The following is a 22,289-nucleotide window of genomic DNA, read 5'->3' as shown; positions in this document are numbered from 1 at the left end:
GCAACGCGCGCGAGGTATTTCCACGGTCCTCGTCTTTGAGGTCGTGTTATCACAAATGTTACGGAGACGCGTTGAAGCGAAAGGCAGCGCGACGCGTTTTCCCGCCTATGCGCTGTTCATAACACCAGCATGTTAATGATCGAATGAGAAACACTCACGTCTGCCCGCGCATGCGTGTCACCATGCTTGTTGATTCTCTTATTGACAAGCGAATGTTTACAGTTACTGAAATATATGCGGCGGATAAACCCCGATCCTTAGATTGTGGTCTATATTACACATTACTCTCTATATCAATTGCTTTGTCTTTCAGGCGGGACTGGAACCTTATAAACCATGATGTAAGTATGAGGTATATGCATAGGCGGGCGCACGGGGGAGGGGGGTGGGGCGCACAGTCAGCCCCACACATTGACCTAATAGGGGGGGGGGGGGCGCTGCGACGACCCTCCCCCCCCCCCCCGAAGGATAACCCTGGGCCGCCTATGGGTATATGCAAGGGCGTCCGCAGAAATTTTTTCCAGGGGGGTGCATCTATTGGGGGGGGGGGGGGGGGTCACTACCATGACATGACCGGCATATTAGTCAATAATATGTAATAACGTGCAAAGTTGGCTGGCAATCCTGAAGGCCGTTTCACACAGATATGCGGACCTTTTGTGTGCTAACGAACGTGTGCAGTTTATTGCTACTGCCTAGAAAGATATTATCCGAAACTCCAGGGGGGGGGGGGGGCAGCCGCCCCCCCCCCCTTGCACCCGCCTCCGGACGCCCATGGGTATATGTATTGGAGTAATCTGGATTGGTTGTCGACCACCTAAGGTCTCCTAACGTGCACCATAATCTGAGCACACGGTTGCTTTGCTTTTAGCCCGCATCGTAATTTGGCCGCCGTGGCCGGTAATCGAACCCACGTCTTCAAGCTAAGCAGCGCAACATTTTAGACGCGAAGCTACCATGGCAGGTACTGCAACGTTTTATCGCATGTAAATATTTGGATTGAACGTTTCGCTGGCCAAGTAGTCTGGGAGGTTTGCAGATGGAGGCACGCTTAACCGATTCTTTCAGCATGCGTCACTCAGCGGTTTGAACTGAAGCCTTCTATTAGCCTGTACCCTGACGCACCATCAGTATATGGCCGCTTGGAGAATGACGTGTGTTTCAAGACAGACTGAAACGTGATCGTGTGACCGAAGTTCAGCGCATTACTCAAGGAATTCTTGTTATTTATGGAATTTATCGCCGTCGTCGTCAGTCTTAGCAAGATCCTTCAATTATCAATAGAAAAGCTTTGGAGGACCCTGGTCTGAGCTGTGTTCTGCTGATACAAACCGTTCACAAATGCACAATATATAGTAGCGCATATTTAGGGGCTCTGGTGTTACCAAGCAAGGGACGGTACACACTTGGGTAGTTGGATCTTCGGCGGTAAAAAATTTGGTTTTCAAACCCATCAGTAAGCTTTCCACAAACTTAATTGGCTTCAAAGCATGTATTTGTTACTGTCGTGTATTTGTTTCGTTTTTGTTGTTACTAAAAGGAAAAGCTTTTGAAAGCGTCCTTTACGTAGTTTGTGCAAGCACGCTTCTTTCTTGTAGGTGAGCCATGTGCAATATGCTGCGTGTGTATTTTCTTTTCTTTTTGTAACCACCGTTTGTGCTGACGTGCGTGCAGGGTGACCAGGACACCCTCAAGCTGTTTTGACTAGCTTTTTCTTTCCCTGGTCTGGCGCAACATTTTTTATTGTTGCAAATAAAATGAATGAATGAATGAACTCAAAATCTGTTTGAATTGTAAAGGACGTGTGCACATGAGCGATGTGATAATAGAATATGAGGATTTCTGTGCGCTGATATGCGGAGGCGAGTATACTCAAGAATCCCCTCGAAGATTCGTGTTTTGTTCCTCCCACTTTGCGGCAAGTGAAATGCTCACCTTCGACTTTCCGATAGCGTAGTCGTCCATCTTGAGCCGCACGAGAAGTTGATGACACGTTTCCCGGTTGGGGACGACCTTTTCGTCGAAGGAGAATGCCAAGAAGCCGTACCTGCAATTGGAAGCAGACATTTCGCAACCATTCGAGACTAAGACCACGAAGAAGAGGACGAAGAGAACCAGAGCGCGCATCGGCCTCTGATGAGAGTTTCTTGTCGACTCAGCACGGGTTAATGAGAAGTTTAACAGATCCACTTTAAAAATGTTGATACGCATGTAGTATAATTAGCGGGTTTAATCACATATCATCCATCGGAAGCATGATCACTTGACTTTTTCTTTATAACTTGATAGCAGCGTTCAGACAAGAAAAGGATGACAGGGGTACTCAGAAGAAGCGGGGCTCGTGGGCGGTTGCCGGAAAAGTTCCCGTTTATTTCGCCGCTGCGCTCCGTTGTACGGCGCTTATCAACTTAGCGGTCGGTGCTCGCGCGTTCAGGTTAAAAAAAACAAAAAAAAACGGGCGTCTGTACATCCAACAAAAAAAGTTTGCGGGGCGCAACATATACAGGGTGTCCCAGCTATCACGCAGCACGATTTAAAAAAAGAACGGCGTTACGCGAATCAAACCTACAGCATATTGTTCCTAGTACACTAGAGTAGCCACTGCTATTTTTTTCGTTAATGAGGTTTAATTAATTAGTCATAATTATATTTCTAACTCGACAAGTACTCGCCTAATTGTCAAAATGTCAGTGAGACGTATGTAGGCATGTTCAAATGGCATCTAACTGCGCTACTTTCAACAACGTGCTAATTGCGCGCTCATTTTTTCCGCTTGATCAAGAAAGCCCGCGAAATATGACAAGTGACACGTGACTAGAGTGTTGCGCGCGTCGGGAACCAGCGCCCTCAAACAGGCTCCCTATGAGGTAGACAGTATCAAGAAAAAAATGCAGAAAGAAAAAAAAAACGCATCGCCCTATCTGCCACTCCCCGGCCTAGAAACGCACCGCTTGGTTTTACAGAGTCAGGCCGTAATCAGAACACCTGCCGCGTTATCAATGAGAATAGTCGGCCGTGAGATATGGATGATTGCGGCGTACTATCGAACGGATTGAATCCCAGCGAAATTGCACGTATATCGCTGGCGCCCGACCTGTACCCTTGCCAAAATGCGGAACGCTGTCTTTCGCAACAGGCAACAGGCAAAGCGGTTGTTTGCAGTAAGCTTATTTGAGGGCGCTGGTTTCCTTTGCGGGTGGGAGCGTAGTCACGTGTTATTCGACGTCGTCTTGGTCTAATTGAAGGAAGCGATGGGGCTATAGTGTGTGTGCTCACCTCTTGAGCAGCTCGGTGAACGAATATCGGTGGGAGAAGCCCTGCTGGCGGATGTAGATGGTCTCGAGGACGCCCGTGTAACGGAGCTGGCACAGCACCTTGTCGCGCGAGAAGCCGCCGGCGAGCCGATAGTCGTTGGGCTTGAGGCAGCGCACGAAGTGCGGCAGCCCCGCGCTCATCTTCTGCAGCAGGTCCATGAGCGAGAAGCGGAACGAGGTACTCGTCGTCTGCAGCGCCTTCGCCTGGCTCACTAGGCTCTGCGTGGACAGCTGTGCCGGTGGAGAGAAGCGCCACTTTGGTCAGTGCCGTTACGACGGACTGGCATGTTACGCTTCGTTCCCGTTGACCAAGGGTCTGAAACACGGGGCCCGCGCATCTTTCGCTAGCGGCCCGGCCCGCAAATCGCCATGCGATCACCGTATGTTGAAACATATACGTGCAACAAAAAAATTCAGGCAGCAGCGCACTAGCTAGTGGTGCGAAGACTGAGGAAGCGGCGGAGCTGGTGGCGTTGCCCTCCTCCTTTCTCTGGTCCTTGACCTCATTTCCCTTTCCCACCGCTTGCTATACTATACTATACAATACTATACTATACAAACACTGTGCTATTATACTTTACCTCTCGCCTCCTCCTTTCCCTCCTCGTCACCCTCACTTCCCTTTCCCACCCCTTGCTATAGTATACTATACATGGCTATGCTCTGTCGCTTTTTTCTCTTTTTTGTATGTTTCTTTCTATCTCTCTCTCTCTCTCTGTTCTTGTTCTCTCGTCTTCTATCTTTTCTCTCTTTTTCTCTCTCCGTCGATTTCTTTTTCTGTATTTCTGTCTTTTTCTTTTCTCTCTCTCTCTCTCTCTCTGTATCGTTCTCTCGCCTTCTAACTTTTTCTTAGGTGTGTGCGAATAGTGAAATTTCACCTCGAATCGAATTCGAATCGAATAGTGCCGAATAGTGGACAAAGACATCGAATACCGAATCGAATATCGAATAGTATTGGCCTCGAGGAGTTACGGAGTCGCCCTCTATCGGACGCGCCTCGATTGCGTGCTAGGCAGGATACCGCCGGCGCGCTCCCCATAGGTTTTGCTGTCGGCGCTCTACAAAAACACCTCGCGGAAGCCCTCCGGGGTATTTCTGTAAGTACTTTCGAAATGAACTGTGTTCTTTACTGTCAAAATAATCATTTTCGACGAACTGAGAGCACAAAATAGTCTACAGTCGCTGTCTCTTTGCAGAAAACCGAGCACCCGCTTCACGCGGTCACCGCGTTGGAGACCCCTGAACCGGCTTCTTGCGTGAAAGGTAGTCTGTCGCTGAGTGCAAACTATGTGAAATATTTCGTTAGAGTAGGCTGCTTGTATAACCAAACGGAGCATAACAGAAAGAAGCCTCAAGCCAGCGATCGCACGGATTCGCGACGACTGACGGTGCCTCTGCATGTATGAGCGTCTGCATATATGTTCGTATACTGATGGTTTCGCTTTTGCTACGAGCGCGTTTTGGCACCACGCTGTGAACTTTAGGCCGCAAAATATGAGAATTTGTGAGTAAACAAACCCCCACTGTTGCGCGGACGCTATCAGAGCAGTTCAAAAACAATTTCCTTACAACTGCGGCTTCGGTGCGCATGGTAACTTTGTGATCTGCCGTCCCGACGATTCAGTGTCTTTTTTTTTTCTTTTTCGGTCTAAATTCGGGTACGTTTCAATGTCATTTGACAAGTTGTCTCGCACTGCGTATTGATCGGTCTTCTCAGCGGGCAAATGCCGCTGCTTCTGTTTCTTTATTCAGCGCATTCGTTTCGTTTGGTGCTCACACAAAACGTGAGCAAATGCGACGCCTTTTTTTAATGCTCCTTAATTATTGTTCCGTTTGCATTCCAGTGAACTTGCCGCTCTCTGTCATCAACAAATTCATAGACCAAAGCTTCACCACATCGAGATTGCTGGTGGAAGGAGAACCAGTCTACGAGACCGAGCATGTAGTAGCTAGCATGCGACGCCTAGGAAAAGAAAGAAAATACATTAACGCTCGCCGGACTTGTTCTGCAAACGTCGTCTGTGAACTAGGACCCACATGAACTTGAAATAGCGGTGAATAAAATAGAAGGTATTGCAGCAACCAGCAGCCGCAAAACAGGATAGTAATTATTTGGCGTGTACTCCAGCAATTTTGGCAGCAGTGTCGTGTCTAACGCCAACAGGGTGGCATCATTCCCTCGTAAATAAATGAGGCTCTAAGAAAATACATGGGGTTGGCCGGTGGGCCGATCAACGGTGGGCCAATCACGGAGGCAATGCAAAATTTATGTAGCTTATGAAGCAATGCATGCCTCATCAAATGGGAAGGTTGCCCGTCGGCGTCCCGTGTTGGCGGCGTCAACACAAGTGATGCAAAAAATATTCGTCACGTGATGGTGTCACCATATGACGTCATCATGACGTCACAGATCGCCAAAATATGTAGAGTCATTATGACGTCACATAATGTGACGTCACATGATGACGTATTCGCACGTCATGGTCGCTTTGCATTGCCTCCGTGATCGGTCACGGAGGCCGTGCAAAACCGCGTTAGGTGCAGAACGCTTTTGGAGGGGGGCGCGGGAGAATCAGTACATCGAGTTACAAGAAGAAGATGGCTTTCGCCTTCTAGTCATTTTTAACGAATGCATAAGGGACCCTGTGCGTTTTTTAATTCAACGTATCTAAACAATGTAATGACTTGCGCATGTGCAGCCGATTTTGTGGACGCTGAGCACGGGGCCGACGATCAAGAGGTCGCATTGGAGGGTTCTGAGATGGCAACGCACGTGGTAAAAGGCAGCGCTTTTACCATCCTGTGGCAGATAAGCATCATTTGCCGCCGGGAAGCGCGCGCGAGCCATCGTCTCAGTGCGCGCTGTCTGCTACTCACCGAACATCGCAGGCCCGACGCAGTAACAAAAGTCTTCGTCGCGGAAGTGCTTGTTGCACACAAGACTCGTAGCGGATGGCTACTTGCCAGTTCTTAGCTTTACAACCCATGCTTCACGCTGTTTCTTGTCCCGCGGTTACCAGTGCAGGCTGACACTGGGCTCCTTTGCGTAAGCGTGGCACTGCGGCACCGAGCGGTAGAGCCCCATGTTCGTCGCCTTCGGAGGCAGCCACTCTATTACAATGGTTTCAATTGAGTAGAAAATGAGAGAAAACTTCCGAATTTGAACAGACCGCAGCGCATGTGGGACTTGAAACTCGTTTTCAAAGCACGCGGCAGTGCGCCACAAGCAGCCGACGCGGCCGCTGAGACCACGTGATCCTGCCAAGCAGGTCACGCCGACGGTGGCGCCGGCGTTTCCAGTGGTGGGCCTCGAGGCCAATATTTACGCGAAATGCGTACCGCCAGTTACGGCAAGACAAAGGAAAAATCATGGGCGCTGCGGCGTGCCGACAGTTTTATTACGCAGTTTTTCGGGAGTGGCTTTTGTTTCAGCTTTTGTGGGCACGCAAGCATGTTGATAGAAGAGCCACCATTCCAGTCAGCAGCGCCACTCCTAACCTCCTAACGACTAACAGAGGGGGGTACGGTATAGCTAGTTTTTTTTTTTTTTTTTTTTTCCCCCATGGTCGCGCAATACGGCGCATCTGACAACGGTAATGTTGTGCTGCATCGCCATGGGTGCTCCGGGGCCAAAAATCATCGGGCGCCCGTTCACAGCAGCGTTTTAACTGTGTGCCGTAACGATGGGAGTTTCTGAACAAGCCTTTCGGTGCGGCAGTGGCGACTGCCCAGCGTGAACAAATTTTTACATGCAAAGCCAATGACCGAGGGTTTCGCAGGCCAAAGTCAGGACGCTTTACGGCGCTTGCGGCATACGCGACCGAACTACGCAAGAAGTCCCTGCCTTCGTTTCGGGAACGAAGTTGTGAATTGTGCTTGACAGCTTTCTTATGTGTTTTTTTTTTAATCTCCTTTAAGATCGGCATGCGCTCGCTTTTGAACCAGGATGTCGATGAAAGATTTAACGGAAGGCCTACTGTAACGACGTTAGCGTTAGTTTTAGGCACCCAACTCTAACCAAGTTGCACCATTGACCTTTGTCGCGTTTTAGATATTCGTCCTGTCGGATTATTCGAAAGTCGAATCGAATTATTCGATTAGGTACTATTCGCTTCGAATTCGAAACTCGAATATTCGCACACCCCTACTTTTCCTCTTTCGTTTCTTTTTTTTTTTCTCTCTTTGTCTTTTTTTGCTATCTCTTGCTTTCTATCTCTGTACTCATTTTCTCGCCCATGGCATTCCTCGCCGAGGTGTTCCAGCAGCGAAGCAGAAGATGAAGACGACGAAGAGAGCGCGTGCCGGTTCATGATGATGACAATTTTCGGATTCAGCAGACACATTACGCCCGGCTTAAGCAGCTCTGCTGTTCAAACTCTAAAATTCAGAATAGGTGTACATATTTTAGTCATTCTGAGGATCGGTGTCGATGTGTTTATCGAGTGTTGAGGCGCAATCAATCCCTTTGAGAAATGTCCCATATATGAAAGGCGTTCCTTAGAGTGGCAACGTTAGCTCACATCTTTTTATATATAAGCAGCATAATGACCCGGAACACTGAGTGCAAGTTTCTGCTCATGTCTCTCTCCTATAGTCAACCAGAAGCGTGTGAAGAATATGCTCGATTTCAAAAAATTGCTGGCTTTTTTTTAAGGCCTATAAACTTAATAGTTGTGCACTCGGGCTAGGCGAAAATCAAAAAGGCGTCGGGGGACACATGCACACTGCGGGTCGTATGTTTGAAATCTCACACACACATCAACTTTATGAAAGATGCGCCGTTGTAGCATTCCCTTACATTTTGGCAGGCATACTGCGACGGCGTGTACAGCTGACCCGTCTTGGTGAGCGGTGACTGAAAAAGGGTCTGCACAACGGGCAGCTTGGACTGCCGCAGAAGCTGTACGATCTCCGTAGGGAGGAAGTTGCGGTTCTTCTCCACAAAGCAGCGGGCGTCGTACACTACCTGCAATCGGGAGAAAGGCCCAACTTCGCACTGGCGTATGCTGCGAATATAGCGCTGTACGTCGACAAAGATGTTTATTATTTTCGGGGGGCCGTAGTCAAAAGTCGGGCTACAACTGCTGATGATATTAACCTTGGTTCGAGGGGCTTAACCTTAACTGCTGCCACTGCTTAGCTGTGGCATGCTGTGAAGTATGCACGCTCATCGGGTTCGTCTCAACGTCGTTGGGACGAACACGCTCAATATGTATAGCACACTCCAGCGGCTTGACTCCACGCATTCAGGAGCGACGACAAAGTACAGTTTTACAAGTTACTGCCAAAATTAAGCGAAATGAAAAACGCGTGCTACAGAAACTAGCAATATATGGCTTTAACTTATTGCAGGAATTCGTGTTTCCGTAATAACAGCTTAAGACACATGCAATAGCATATCTTAAAAGGTACTGACACCTTTTTTCGAAGGCGAATTTACTCTGCCATACAAATCTCCTGTATACAGAGATGGCTCTGAGCAAGTGTGAAGCTCAGCAAATGCCGAGAGGATATTTTATTTTGATATTAAGGTCAATTTTACCATGGCGCACCTACCGACATCGACACTATCTTGACGCCAGGCTACAGCATGGGCTACAGTACTTATTCTGGTGACCTCACGCGGCAGTCTGGCTAGTTGTGATGACGTCAGGTACCAAAACTTCCAAGATGGCTGCTTGTGCGTCACCAACGGAGCCACGGTGCGGAGTGGCCATGGAAACGTCACTATATATTATGCGAGCACTTGACAAGAAGCTCATACCGTGTTGTGACGTCAAGGTACAGTAGGAACCGAACCTAGCTTTTGAAAACATACTGTAATGACTTTTTGAGGGTACACTCGCACTACCATTTCTAGGCTCTTGAGGACGTGGCCTTTCATTTGACGCAAAAAAACTCAAATGAAAATTTTCGTGTCAGTACCCCTTTAAAAGGCCTGCACTTTGAATGCACTTGCTGTACTTTTCGTTTTTCTCTATCGACGATGAAAGGTAAATGGTTAGTCTTGTGACAAGCTGGTAATTGTATATTCGCGCATTGTGTCGCTAACGATACTCATGCCACGCTATCGTAGATCGAGCATATAAAATAACTGTGCTCTTTTGGGTGGCCACAGATTAGTAAGTACAGTCACCTTGCCAGCATGATGCCTGATGGTAAACTGCAGGGCGTTGGACTTCGGTCGGATGTAGTACTTGGACTTGATGTTGTTGTGGAACTTGTCTGCATATAGAAATAAGAAACACAAGTGTTCCGAATTCAATGAGCTATTTAAAAAATGTTTGAACGGCTGCCAGCAATAATTGAAACCGCGTGTCCAGGTTTCAAACGACCATGAGAGCTAGAGCAGCACCATGCATATAAAAACACGGGAGGAACCGATCGTAGTTGCGCGCATTATCACCCGGGACAGCTGCCTTTTAAGTGGCGGCACTCCCGGCAAGTAAGTGGCACTTCAATCACGACGCGCGAGAGGGCATGTCACGTCGTATATTTTTTAAAGACGACAGTCTTTCTTGGGGTACTTAAACGCAAAAATTTTGGTCTGTCTTTCTGTCTGTCTGTTTGTTTGTTTGTTTGTCGGCACGTCACTCGATTCAGCCACCCGGCCAAAGTTGAACCACTTGCCCAAGGGCCAGCCATCTTGAACGGCTGACTAGGTTCATACTTCTGTACATAGTTGATCAAAAAGCAAACATTTAAGCATATCTGAGGCGCAACATCACTAGGTAAGTGTTAGGTGGTGTGTTCCTTTAATAGAAAATACATGGATACGTAATTTTAGAGACCCTAGTTTCTTAAGCTGCGCTGAAAATGCGACTGCGCTGAAACTTGCCTTCCTCCGTGCCCTCTGCACGAGCTCATAGTTGTGTTTCGGTTTCGGTTCAGTATTGCGCTGTACGAATGCCATGGGGCGCCGCTCTGGCATTCCTGTTTTACCCAGGCGACGTATAAATAAAAGAGTGTGTGGAGAGTACTCGTTGAGTGCGGACGTTCCTTCTGCTTCGGCGCTTCGCGCCAAACCGCGTGTTCGGGCTGGCTGGCGTACCCGCCGGTCGCGTTGATCACCGCCGGTCTTCGCTTGCTGCTGCGCTGGGACTACCAGCCCGCAACACAGCACTCATGTTTCCCGACGTATTGCGAGACGGCGTCCATATCTCACGCAGCGCCTTTTCTATCGTCTTTAGACGACATTTGCAGCGAAGCACGCAGATACGCGGCCAATTTTTTTTATCTCGCGTGCGTCTGCAGCAAGCAGAAAAACACTAATACATGATAGGTGGGAAGTTAGAAACTGCCTAATCAGACGCTGTGCAAATATATCTACAACTTTCTAATTAGCATTTTCTTCCCCAGATTCGTTGCTTTAGAAGTTGGGTTAATTAATGTTGCCTAATTAAGCAATTAAGCAGAACACGAGAAGAAGAATATAATGTTTAATGTAGAGAAAAGAGCGGATGTCGGCCTGGAAGCTACTCCTTACGGGGGCAAGGGGAAAGGGAAGAGAAAGAGGGAGGTATGATGAAAGATGACTGCCAACGCGAGAAATAGTTCGACTTACTCCATGCAGTAGTCAGTAGCCTTCGGGACGGGTGTATGAACACCCGTCCCGAATATCTATGCCCCTGATCTGATCTGGGCTTCCTAAAACGACCGAGATTCAACACAAGTTTCACCAATGGCGTCGTCGCTGGTCTAGCTTCCGCGATTCGCACTCACCGATGAGCGACTGGTCTGTCGCGTTTGGGAAGTGGCTCTCCTCGTCGAGCAGCGCCAGCAGTCCCAGCGGTCGGCCCAGGAACATGTCTAGCACGGGCCGGTTGTCGCCGAACGACACCGGCTGTACGCTGAGACCCTCGTTCAGGTATTCTTGCTGCATGAGGTGCAACGCATGCGATTGTCATCGTCAGTCAGGGCCGTCGCTGGTGCTACGAGCACGTCGACACGTGCGACACCAGTCTCACCTGTTCCCACGCGAAAACATGCTGGTTGAAGAAGAACTGGATCTGCTCGTTGGCGATATTGATGCACAGCTGCTCCAGCGAGTTCTTCTGCAGGTCCTCGAATCCGAAGATGTCCAGCAAGGCTACGGATAACGGAAGACCGCTGCAACGAGTTGAAGAAAGTGAAATGCGCGGTTATTTTGCGTGCAATGGGCGTTTACGAGCTCATAATGATTCGTAAAGCGTGAATACACTAGAAAATGGACGAATTAAGAAAGAAGTCGGCAGTAACTCCAAATCGTATTGTAAGTTTGACGTATATGCTTAGGTCACATTTTCTTAAAGGGCCCCTCACCAGGTTTGACAATTTTGAGCTGACGAGCGCAATCCATGCACTAGGCGTTCACCATTACGTCTGCAAAAATTTGCAACGCTACGCGCCGCGTAAATGGGTCAAATTTCAAGCTGAACGCTGCTTGCCCTTCTTCTCGCGTCCACGCGCCCAGAGAATGAGGGGATGACGTGCATGAAAGAATGGCCCTACGTAGATGGTAGTGCTGTGACGTCGCTCCTCTACGTAGACGAGTGTACTCTGACGTCGCCAACAGTAGCACGTGACACTGCGATAATTATTTGACACGACGCGTAGTTTTTGTAATTTGTTGCTTGAATGGATGAATAAAATTTGAGAGCAATAATAAAACACACAAACGGAATGTGCGCGTTTTCTTTTTTTAATTTTTACTGTGAATCGCAGCGAGATTCGAGACTAATCTACCTCCGTTTTGCACGCGTTCGTGTTCTCGCGCTTTGCGCATCGTGCAGACGCCACCCTTTACAACGAAACTAATTTTCTACTGCGTTCGAGCGCTCATTAGGCTCATTTATCCTCCCGCGTCTCGAGTCCGCTAGTCTCGAGTCCGCTAGTCTCGAGTCCGTACAAATGTTGCAGCTTTCGTGCTCAGTAATAGGTTGAAAGCCAAGTGATCGGCGAGGGCGCATTCGGCATAACTTGCACAGATGAAGCGCAAAGAACGCCGCCACAACACCGCTCGCGTCTCGGGGGCTCGGGCTGGTTCGGGCGCGTCATGCGCTCGTGACATTCTGTGCGTATGACGTGTTCATGCGTATGCATTATGTGATCCTTCCGCTCGCGTGCCGAAGAGGGCAGGGAAGGGATTTGGCTTGCGAAGGCTACGCGGGGCGAGCGGCGAGGGTTTGCAGCTCGCCTCCTCGCATCATGGTTTCGCGCCGCTACAAATTATTGTTTTTCTCAGCTTCTAACCGACCGATTAGAAAAATTCTTGCGGCATAATGCTCTTTATTGGGCTCGCAACAACTTGCAATGTGTAACTAAAATTCGTTAGGTCACCTGGTGAGGGGCCCTTTAAACCTCACTCCGCGCCTCAGTGCGAAGCAAGGGGAGGACTGGGCGTGCCGCGTTATTGTGGCCAGTGCGATTTAATCGCCTTCGTTAAGCGTTGTTCACAGTATAGAAAGACATTGAAGCGAATGGCAGACTTTCAACATGCGCTGCTCATTTCTATCTTGACAGCCACCATCACCAGAGCATTTGCTGAAATACGTGCACAAAAAAAAGGCCAGTGTCTTAAGCTGGTTTCATAGTCAAGTTGAATGAGAAGCCTTCTGTTGCGGGTTTTAACGAAGTTGCGTTCCTTCATTACATCAGTATTCACTTTGTGGTACCGCATTGTACACTTTTAGGAAGTACAGCAAGGAAAAAAGAAACAAGTTGAAATTCATAGCGACTGCGCATCAATGCAATACTGACATGGCGATGCGTCCTAGTGCCAGGTGTCGGTTGATCTGGTTGACGATCCAGTCGAACAGTCGCGCGTAGAGGGCCTTTGCCATGGCGTCTCTCGCGCACTCGGCCTCCTGTGCCGAGTTGCACCGCGTGATCACTTCGCCGCGCATCACCATGCTGCTTGAAGTGAGCGCGTCCCGCAGCGCGTTGCCCTGAAGGCCCAGCAGCTGTGCAACTGTTGTCAAGGGAGAATGGGCGGGCAGATAGAAAAGACATGTCTCGGGTCGTGTAATATAGGGTGAAGCATGCACTTCGTGCACACACTGCCAGAAGTCGTACTGTGACTCAGTCAATTGATTATTATTGCTAGAAAAAGCCTCCCAAAATGGCGCAAACTGTTCGTAAAATGTAACAGAAAGAAGCTTTGGCTGTTACATGTCCCTTTGAAATACACACGTAACTCGGAAATGCATTCTCTTCTTGTTGGCCATCGCTAAACCAGTCTTCTGTTTTATATTATTTAAAAAATATATTATGAACAAATTTTCAATTTTTTTCTTTTTCTCCCAGCAGGTATACGATCTCCGTGCACGACTGCGGGATGCCTGCGAGGACTGCAACGCAAGCTCGCGCAGAGCAAACGCTGATGAACGACCCTGCCACACTTGGCACTGTTTAAAAAAGGGACCAGAAGAACGTGACGCTCCGCGCCTTGTTTTTTGAAGGTGCCATGCTTCAGAGATTTTACGCAAATAGCTATGCCTATTGCTAGCTAAGGTAGCGGGATCAAATCCCGGCCGCGGCGGCTGCATTTTCGATGGAGGCGAAAATGTTTGAGGCCCGTGTACCTAGATTTAGGTGCACGTTAAAGAACCCCAGGTGGTCGAAATTTCCGGAGCCCTCCACTACGGTGTCCCTCATAATCATGTCGTGGTTTTGGGATGCAATACCCCAGATATTATTATTATTATTATTATTATTATTATTATTATTATTATTATTATTATGCTAGCTATGTGAATTAAGTACCGTAGCTTTCAAGTATTCAGTTTAAAGAATTTAAAAGGAAGGAGATTACAAGCTTCCGTCATTACCCTCAAAATTTTTGCAAGTTGACAAAATTCAGGAGATTTACGCAGTTCCCTATTGGGAGAGCGACATAGTGACCTCCTTATTTCCCGTCTCTCTCGCATGATTTGGTACTGCGTGCTGCTTGCGAACCTGCAACGTCGGCGGTAAGAATAACGTCTGCCGCGGATTGCAACAAGTAGCAGCTAAAATGTAGCCTTTGTATCAGACGTTTATACAGATGCACCTCTTCAGTGAAAAACATAACGCTCCGTGCTTCGAATCATGTCTGAAGGCTGCGGATCGTGCGATCCGCGTGATATTTTGTATTGTTTATACAGTGTGAATGCAAATCCCCCCCCCCCTCGAAAAAAAAGTAATACGAAATCGGGTCATAGACCACGGCTCTGTGTGTGTTTTGCTGGCTTCTGTGACAAGCCAACGTAACAGCTTGCAATAATAGCGCATAGACAGACGTCGCGAAGTCGAGTCTGAAGTTCTGGGACTATATTTGAAGACGTTCAATTGAGGTCACAGCTATTACGGCCTAAGTTGTTTTTTTCTCCCGCAACGGCTCCTCCGTGAAATCGACTGTCACAAACGATCGCGTTATAAAGCGCGCGCGAGGCCGCTTTCAAACTGCTACGAGACAGAACGGCGCGAATCGCGCGCCCAAGAAGCGCGAAAGACGAAAAAACAAGCATCAAAAGACGCCGGCGCGCCGCATCCTCCTCACCCACTCGAGCCAGACGCCGTAAACACGATCGAACGCCTGGCAAGGCCTGGATCTTTCTAGAAGGAGAGGGTGACGCATCCGCGGGCGATGCCGTCGCGATTCGAACATACGAGAAAACTCTCGCCCTTTCCCCAGGCTTAGCTGTACTGCACGCAGAAGAAACATCCCGACGCTTCTAGAAACCGGGGAAGAAGGGATAAAAGCGTGCAAACGACGAGGCCAGTCAGTCAGTGCAGGCAGTGCAGTCAGTGAAGGGAGTCGAGAAGTCAGTGAGTGAAGGAATGGCCCGGTGATGGTGAAGTTATGCGAAGTGTGGCTTCGTTAGCCAAAGAAGACGTGTTTATGATGGTGTGCGGTCGGCCGATCGTCAATTTGGAAGAATTGGATGACGACACCGTGTGAGCCGTGACAAGTCACGACGACGGTTGAGCTACGACGATCAACGCTGGAGCTGGCGTGAGTGTTTCCTTGAAGAGAAGCATTCGTTTACCGTCCAAGTATTGTGGACTGGATACGCCACTATCTATTCAGGACTTTAACGGTCATTGAATAGTTGTAATGCATGCGATTGCATTCGTTGCGTGTGATCTGTTTGTTTAGCTCCCGTTGTGTAAACACCATCTGAGTTATAGTGTGAAGTTGTAACTGGTACCAGCCGAGTGTGCACGTGTTTGTGTTATTTGTATTGCCTTAACCGAGAATATATTTCGTTTTCGTTTGTGTTATCGACTCTCGGCTCTGACTCGGTCTTTGGACCACAACCGGCGTTCGCTGGCGCGCCAAAGGACCAACTCTAAATTGTCCGCGCTTTCGTGGTGCGTTTTCGGAGGGCCTTGACGCCAGCCCTTAGAATCCGCCCGGCGATCGCCAACCCGATTAACGGGATTAGGGACAATTATTCTGGCGTCCGCGACACAGGACCTTTTTGGTGCAAAAGTGTGTCCAAAGTAGGGAGAAAGAGCCTTGAGACGTTGATAGTGCTTGCGAACGATTTTTGAGTGTTGCACCGCGTTCTCGCTAACCTGTGTGCAGAGAGTGTACTGGTATTCGAAGTTAGGCAGAGGTATTGTGCACGCGGCTAGGTTTTGTTTGACGGGCATCATGGATCTCGAGAAATTAGTTGCCCTTGGTGAGAAGATGGGTCTGTCTGGGGCCGAACTACGAAAGTGGGTCAGCCAAAAGGAAAAAGAAGAAAGAGAAAGAGCTAAGGAAGAAAGAGAGATGAAGGAACAACAGCTGAAAGCAGAGCTTGAACGAGAGAGGTTGGCAGCTGAGAGGGCCAAAGAAGAAAGAGAATAACAATTGAAACTGGAGCTTGAGAGAGAGAGGCTAGCAGCTGAGAGGGAGAAAGCAGAAAGAGAGGCGCAAGAGAGACAGATGCAAGCTGAGATGGCTGAGAGAGAAAGGCAACGACAGCACGAATTGGAAATTGAACGGCTCCGGTTGCAGCAGTGCACAGAGACTCCCGTGCAAACTAGAGTGGAGAGCAGCGAAAGGGAAGATCATAGCTTCCGTTTGAACCCAAGCAAACTGCTTGTGGCGTTTGACGAGAGGAAAGATGACCTTGATGCATACCTGCACAGGTTTGAGACGATAGCTAGAAGCCAAAATTGGCCGGAGCAGCAATGGGCAACAGCTTTGAGCACTTGTTTGAGTGGCGAAGCGCTCAGTGTGTACGGTAGGCTGACACCTTCCGATGCAGCTAATTACACGAAAGTAAAAGCTGCTTTGCTGAAGCGATTTAGATTCACCGTGGAAGGCTTCCGAGATCGGTTCCGTACGGGAAGGCCAGCTGATGGCGAGACGGCAACGCAGTATGCCGCGCGGCTCAGCCATTATTTTGACAGGTGGATCGAACTTTCAGAGACGGCACAGGAGTACGGTGAACTTAGAGAGCTTTTAATCAGAGAGCAATTTCTCACCAGTTGCCACCCGAGCCTGTCGCTGTATCTGAAAGAGAGGAAAGCTAAATCGCTTGACGACATGCTTGAGTTGGCCGATCAATTCTTGGAAGCACAAGGTGGCACGAATCTAGCCAAAGTAAAAAAGGAAGTTCACGAGGAGTCAAAGAGATCGGCACAGGAAGAAACCAAGCGTGCACCAGAGAGTGTTCCGCGATGCTTTCTGTGTAACCGCGTGGGTCATCGCGCTAACAGTTGTCGGACCAACTTCTCACGCCCCAGTGTGATGAAGTGTTTTAAATGTGGTCAGACTGGGCACAAAGCCGACGCATGTCGAAGTGATGTGAGCAAAGCCCACCAAGCAGCTTGTGCGTATGCCCCGCCAAAAGTGGAAACAGAAGCAGTCAAAGATGAATTAGCCGATGTGAAAAGCAGGAAGATAGATTTCATTGGTGCTGCGGTGACAACAGACTCGACTAAAGGAATGCCGACACTTAAGGGGAAAGTTGGGGGAAAGGAAGTCACAGTACTAAGGGATAGTGGGTGCACCACGGTTATCGTACGAAAGAAATTGGTCCGAGAGAGTGACTTCACAGGCAATTCCACCCCGGTTCGCTTGCTTGATAGTTCCATTCGAATGCTTCCCGAAGCCAAGATTGAGGTTGAGACCCCTTACTTCAGCGGGAGAGTTACTGCCCTGTGCATGGATAACCCCCTGTTTGACCTCATCGTGGGAAACATCGACGGAGCTCGAGGGCCATACGATCCTGAACGTTTGGGAGAAGCCCCGAAGATGGAGCCCTCGTCAGTTCAGGAACCGCGACGTAAAGAAACCGCGGAAGAGAATCTCAGGAAAGATGTCACCCGAGCTCATACTGAAGCCGAGGCGTCAGAGAATGGCAACAATGGAGCTCCAACGGTCACTGTACCGCCGGTGACGACACGCAGAGCAGGTGACATTGCAACTGAGCGGCCACCATCATCTGCGGCTCAAAAGATGACGAAGGTGGTCGTCCAGGCAAAACACCACGACGCGCAGAAGTTGGCGAAGCACCGCGAACGTTCTAACGAACGCGACCACCCCTTGCCGATGTCGAATGTGTCGACGGCAGCAGAGACGCCCCCTCCGGCACCGTCAAATGGAACGGCTCGCAAGAAAAGGAAGAGGAACAAAAAGAGAGCGAGCGAGCACCGAAAGAAGGGGCGCAAGCGCGAGTCTATTTGAGCAGGACAGGGTGTTGGAATGGAATTTGTTTGAAGTGTTTTGAGTTTGAAGGTGTTGTGTTTATACCCTGCGGGAAGTGTGTATGGCTAGTGAGCCCGAGTGTCGTTTACTTAACATTATGTGTACAATGCTATTGATATAAAGGTATAAGCATTGTAAATGAGGAGCTTTGCTTTGTGCGTTCGCATTGTTTATATGAAAGCTATGTTGGTGTTTTGTACTTATGCACTTGTGTTTATCTTTCATATGTTGTGACATTGAAATACCCTGGAATTGTATTAAGAGTTCTATTATGAATGTGACGCGCATTTTGTGTGGACTGAGTTATGGACTCTGTATGTGGGACATTTTTGGATGTGTATGTGCGCGCTCGTTTGTGTTGTTTGAATATTATGTGATAATATTCTTGAAGTGGGGGGCAGTGTCACAAACGATCGCGTTATAAAGCGCGCGCGAGGCCGCTTTCAAACTGCTACGAGACAGAACGGCGCGAATCGCGCGCCCAAGAAGCGCGAAAGACGAAAAAACAAGCATCAAAGACGCCGGCGCGCCGCATCCTCCTCACCCACTCGAGCCAGACGCCGTAAACACGATCGAACGCCTGGCAAGGCCTGGATCTTTCTAGAAGGAGAGGGTGACGCATCCGCGGGCGATGCCGTCGCGATTCGAACATACGAGAAAACTCTCGCCCTTTCCCCAGGCTTAGCTGTACTGCACGCAGAAGAAACATCCCGACGCTTCTAGAAACCGGGGAAGAAGGGATAAAAGCAATAAAAGCGTGCAAACGACGAGGCCAGTCAGTCAGTGCAGGCAGTGCAGTCAGTGAAGGGAGTCGAGAAGTCAGTGAGTGAAGGAATGGCCCGGTGATGGTGAAGTTATGCGAAGTGTGGCTTCGTTAGCCAAAGAAGACGTGTTTATGATGGTGTGCGGTCGGCCGATCGTCAATTTGGAAGAATTGGATGACGACACCGTGTGAGCCGTGACAAGTCACGACGACGGTTGAGCTACGACGATCAACGCTGGAGCTGGCGTGAGTGTTTCCTTGAAGAGAAGCATTCGTTTACCGTCCAAGTATTGTGGACTGGATACGCCACTATCTATTCAGGACTTTAACGGTCATTGAATAGTTGTAATGCATGCGATTGCATTCGTTGCGTGTGATCTGTTTGTTTAGCTCCCGTTGTGTAAACACCATCTGAGTTATAGTGTGAAGTTGTAACTGGTACCAGCCGAGTGTGCACGTGTTTGTGTTATTTGTATTGCCTTAACCGAGAATATATTTCGTTTTCGTTTGTGTTATCGACTCTCGGCTCTGACTCGGTCTTTGGACCACAACCGGCGTTCGCTGGCGCGCCAAAGGACCAACTCTAAATTGTCCGCGCTTTCGTGGTGCGTTTTCGGAGGGCCTTGACGCCAGCCCTTAGAATCCGCCCGGCGATCGCCAACCCGATTAACGGGATTAGTGACATCGACGCAGCAACTATCAGAATAGCCAAGGAGACAGCCAAGCTCACACAACCATTTATCTCCCACGTAAACTATAGAGCCACGTATTGCAGTTTCGTTCGGGCTGGTAAAGTTAACGACGCCCAATTTCCTCCTGCTTTGACACGCGCAAGCACGACCAGAAGGCTGAAAGTTTAGAAGCGCTGCACACAAATGGAGTTTCGCTCGTCTGTTTTACTCTTGCAGACTTTCGGGTATGTATAGTTTGGAGGCGATAAAGAAAATGAGGATGTTTTGCGCTGTTGTAGCGGATTAGGCCGGCTCGCTTGGCTGAACACGTTAACGAGTTTCAGAGCGATGAAGAGGTGGAAGAAGGGCCCTTACTAAAGCGAACCAGAGGTGGACGAAACGCAGCGCGCATCGCGATAGCAAAACATGCCTTTGCAACACAACAACGCAGGCAGCACGGGCTCGACGCACAGCTATATATCATCAAACCCGGAAGCACCACGTTAGACGTGCGAATGATATGGTGCTATGGTGCGCGGGCAGGAATCCGTCATGCGTAACCCCGGTTTGCCGTCGACCGACGGAGCTGAGCCGTGCAGTGCACGCGTGACGAATGAGAGGAGCGGCGAGACATTGCAGCGATCCATTTTTTCGCTCACCGATAGGGATCTTCTCGGCGTTGACGATGATGCACGTGTCGTTCTGAAACGTCGTCTCCGCCTTGCGCACTTCCACGTCTCCCAGATGCACGATGGCCGCCAGGATGCGGTAGATGGTGTCCGTCTCCTGATTCATTACACCGGGAAAGAAGGCGTTGCAAAATAAGCAAATGAATAAGTGATTAAGACATGGTTATCGGCCCACATTGCAGACGAAAAGCTTTTTGCCAGCCTGACCTCATAGCTCATAAGCCCGGAAAGCCATACGAGCCTCTCTGCATCACTTCAGATGCCCGACTTCAGGTGCTCGACGCTTGTGAATAACTCGACGATTACGTTCCCTCTCTCTCTTTCCCCGCCATTTCTGTCTACATGTGTGTGTGTGATATGAAACGACAAATTATAGATAAGCTTCCTGCCTTTCCTTTAATCCCTCGTTCTCCCCTCACTATCTGCGGCTGCTCCTATAACACTGTATGGTAGGTCCAAAAGTGAAGATACTCTTCACTGTTCCCTCCTCCTTTGCCAGTCGAAACATGCAGGCATTTCTAAGCTGACCCTGAGTGTACAGTGAGCAACCACCCTTTCCCCCTCACGCCCTTGATACTATACTGGATAGACCCCTGCTATTTTTCACGTTCATCTAACTAGCGTGATCTACTCTCGTGCATTTCGAAGTTAACTTGGACTACATAGCGCCACTGATAATTTATCGCTGTTTTTGTAACGCGCTCTTCGTTTTAAACCGTTGGACCTAAAAATGCACTGACGATACAAGGTCACGAAAGGGGTCTCGTTTACTAGAGCCATAGCCCTTAGTGATAGGGATAAGTAAAGCGTCACTAATAGCCTCTTAGCCATAGGGTAGATGTGTCTAGCGGTCCGTGTACAGGCGCCATGCGTGCGTCCACGCAAGTGCCCGAAGCGCGCCGCACGAGAGCTCTCTAACGGCACCAGGGCGGAAGCGCACGATACGAAGCAATCAATCACCGCCAGAGCAACCACACGGGGCTGATGGAGTTAAGTACTGCACGTGTGGCCTGCTTATCGTTCTCCTCGTACATTCCGCGTCTTGGTGCGTGGCTGCACTTACGGCTGACCGAAAGCCGAGCAGCTGGAAGCCCTGCTTGATGTTGTTCAGCCTGTCGACGTGTGTGGACGCGGTTTCCTTGTCCGACGGCGCACCGTTGAGGTACCTGCGGGAGAAAGCGCAGATTTTCATGGCGGCTCAAATGCGAAGCGTCATTTGCTGCACGTCGACCAAGACGTGCTCGACGTTGCTTTGTAGACACCTTCACGGGCTCACAATTATGCACACGCGCCTTTCGCTCTTTCTCGGCAGCTCGTTGCTCTTGTCACGGTCTGTGAGCATGACATGCGTGGCACGCACGCCGTCTGGGCAACAAAAAATAAGAGCGTGGCTCACCGCAAGCGTGACCGCAGCGCGCGTGGCGCCCCCTGAAGGGGTTGTTGACGCTGACCTGCTTTGATAGTGGAGAAACTGTGAATACCTTTGCGCTTTCAAATCATGTCTGTTCAGGGGACACGCGAAAAGCATCCTGCAGTGTCTAGCGGTTACGTTAAGAAATCCTCCCTCCCCCCGCCCTCTTTTATTCTGAACCCGACGTTATAAATTAAAATGCGGATCCTCGCCTCCCTCCTGTGGTTAACCAGTGGCATGGCGCAAACGGTTTTGTGTGTTCATACTGCCCGCCTTCACGCATTTACGCGTGTGAGTATTCTAGTTCGTGACGCTTAGCTTTTGTCATGTTCTATTATCAACATCGGCACTCTAAGAACGAATGCATAAAATTATGTATTCAGTGGCTCATCTGCGAAATGCGACTCAAGAGCACCAGCAAATGTTGCAGTGTTGCAGCAATGGATACTTGCCTGTGCTGCCTTTTGCCAGTGGTGTCGAGGTAATAGTTTCCAAGCTGCCTGATGTCGGCCAGCCCGTCGTATAGGTAGTAGAAGATGTGAAAGTTGCGCTCTTGCCTGAAAACAACAAAACATGTGTGATTCTCTGTTTTTACTAACAAATATTTCAATTCCTCTTTAAGGCAATGTTATTGCTTTAGAGGTGTGGGTAAGAAAAAACGATCACTTACGGTGCTTGCCACACCACTCGAGACTGCTCCAGAAGGTAGACTGATAGTTTACCTGAACATATGAAAAAGAGAAATATTTTACGCCTAATCATGACAGGACTGCCAC

The 22,289-nt window shown here is 49.1% G+C and overlaps 2 protein-coding genes across 8 annotated transcripts in view; one reads left to right on the top strand and one right to left on the bottom strand.

Moving 5' to 3' along the window:
* LOC119387257 (elongation factor-like GTPase 1) overlaps positions 1-22,289 on the top strand; it is a 429,910-nt gene that overhangs the window by 92,388 nt on the left and 315,233 nt on the right. The window lies entirely within an intron of this gene.
* LOC119387256 (myosin-IIIb) overlaps positions 1-22,289 on the bottom strand; it is an 83,778-nt gene that overhangs the window by 7,626 nt on the left and 53,863 nt on the right. The window contains exons 17-27 of the mRNA XM_037654590.2: positions 22,184-22,235; positions 21,966-22,070; positions 21,166-21,268; positions 20,073-20,199; positions 13,053-13,263; positions 11,282-11,423; positions 11,037-11,190; positions 9,451-9,539; positions 8,113-8,280; positions 3,277-3,545; positions 1,936-2,047 (exon numbers count right to left, since the gene is read on the bottom strand). Coding sequence (XP_037510518.1) covers positions 1,936-2,047; positions 3,277-3,545; positions 8,113-8,280; positions 9,451-9,539; positions 11,037-11,190; positions 11,282-11,423; positions 13,053-13,263; positions 20,073-20,199; positions 21,166-21,268; positions 21,966-22,070; positions 22,184-22,235 — 1,532 coding nt within the window. The remainder of the gene's footprint in view (positions 1-1,935; positions 2,048-3,276; positions 3,546-8,112; positions 8,281-9,450; positions 9,540-11,036; positions 11,191-11,281; positions 11,424-13,052; positions 13,264-20,072; positions 20,200-21,165; positions 21,269-21,965; positions 22,071-22,183; positions 22,236-22,289) is intronic.

Source organism: Rhipicephalus sanguineus, chromosome 3 (genome assembly GCF_013339695.2).
Source record: "Rhipicephalus sanguineus isolate Rsan-2018 chromosome 3, BIME_Rsan_1.4, whole genome shotgun sequence".
Lineage (NCBI taxonomy): Eukaryota > Metazoa > Arthropoda > Arachnida > Ixodida > Ixodidae > Rhipicephalus > Rhipicephalus sanguineus.
This window is presented reverse-complemented; position numbering and strand designations above follow the sequence as displayed.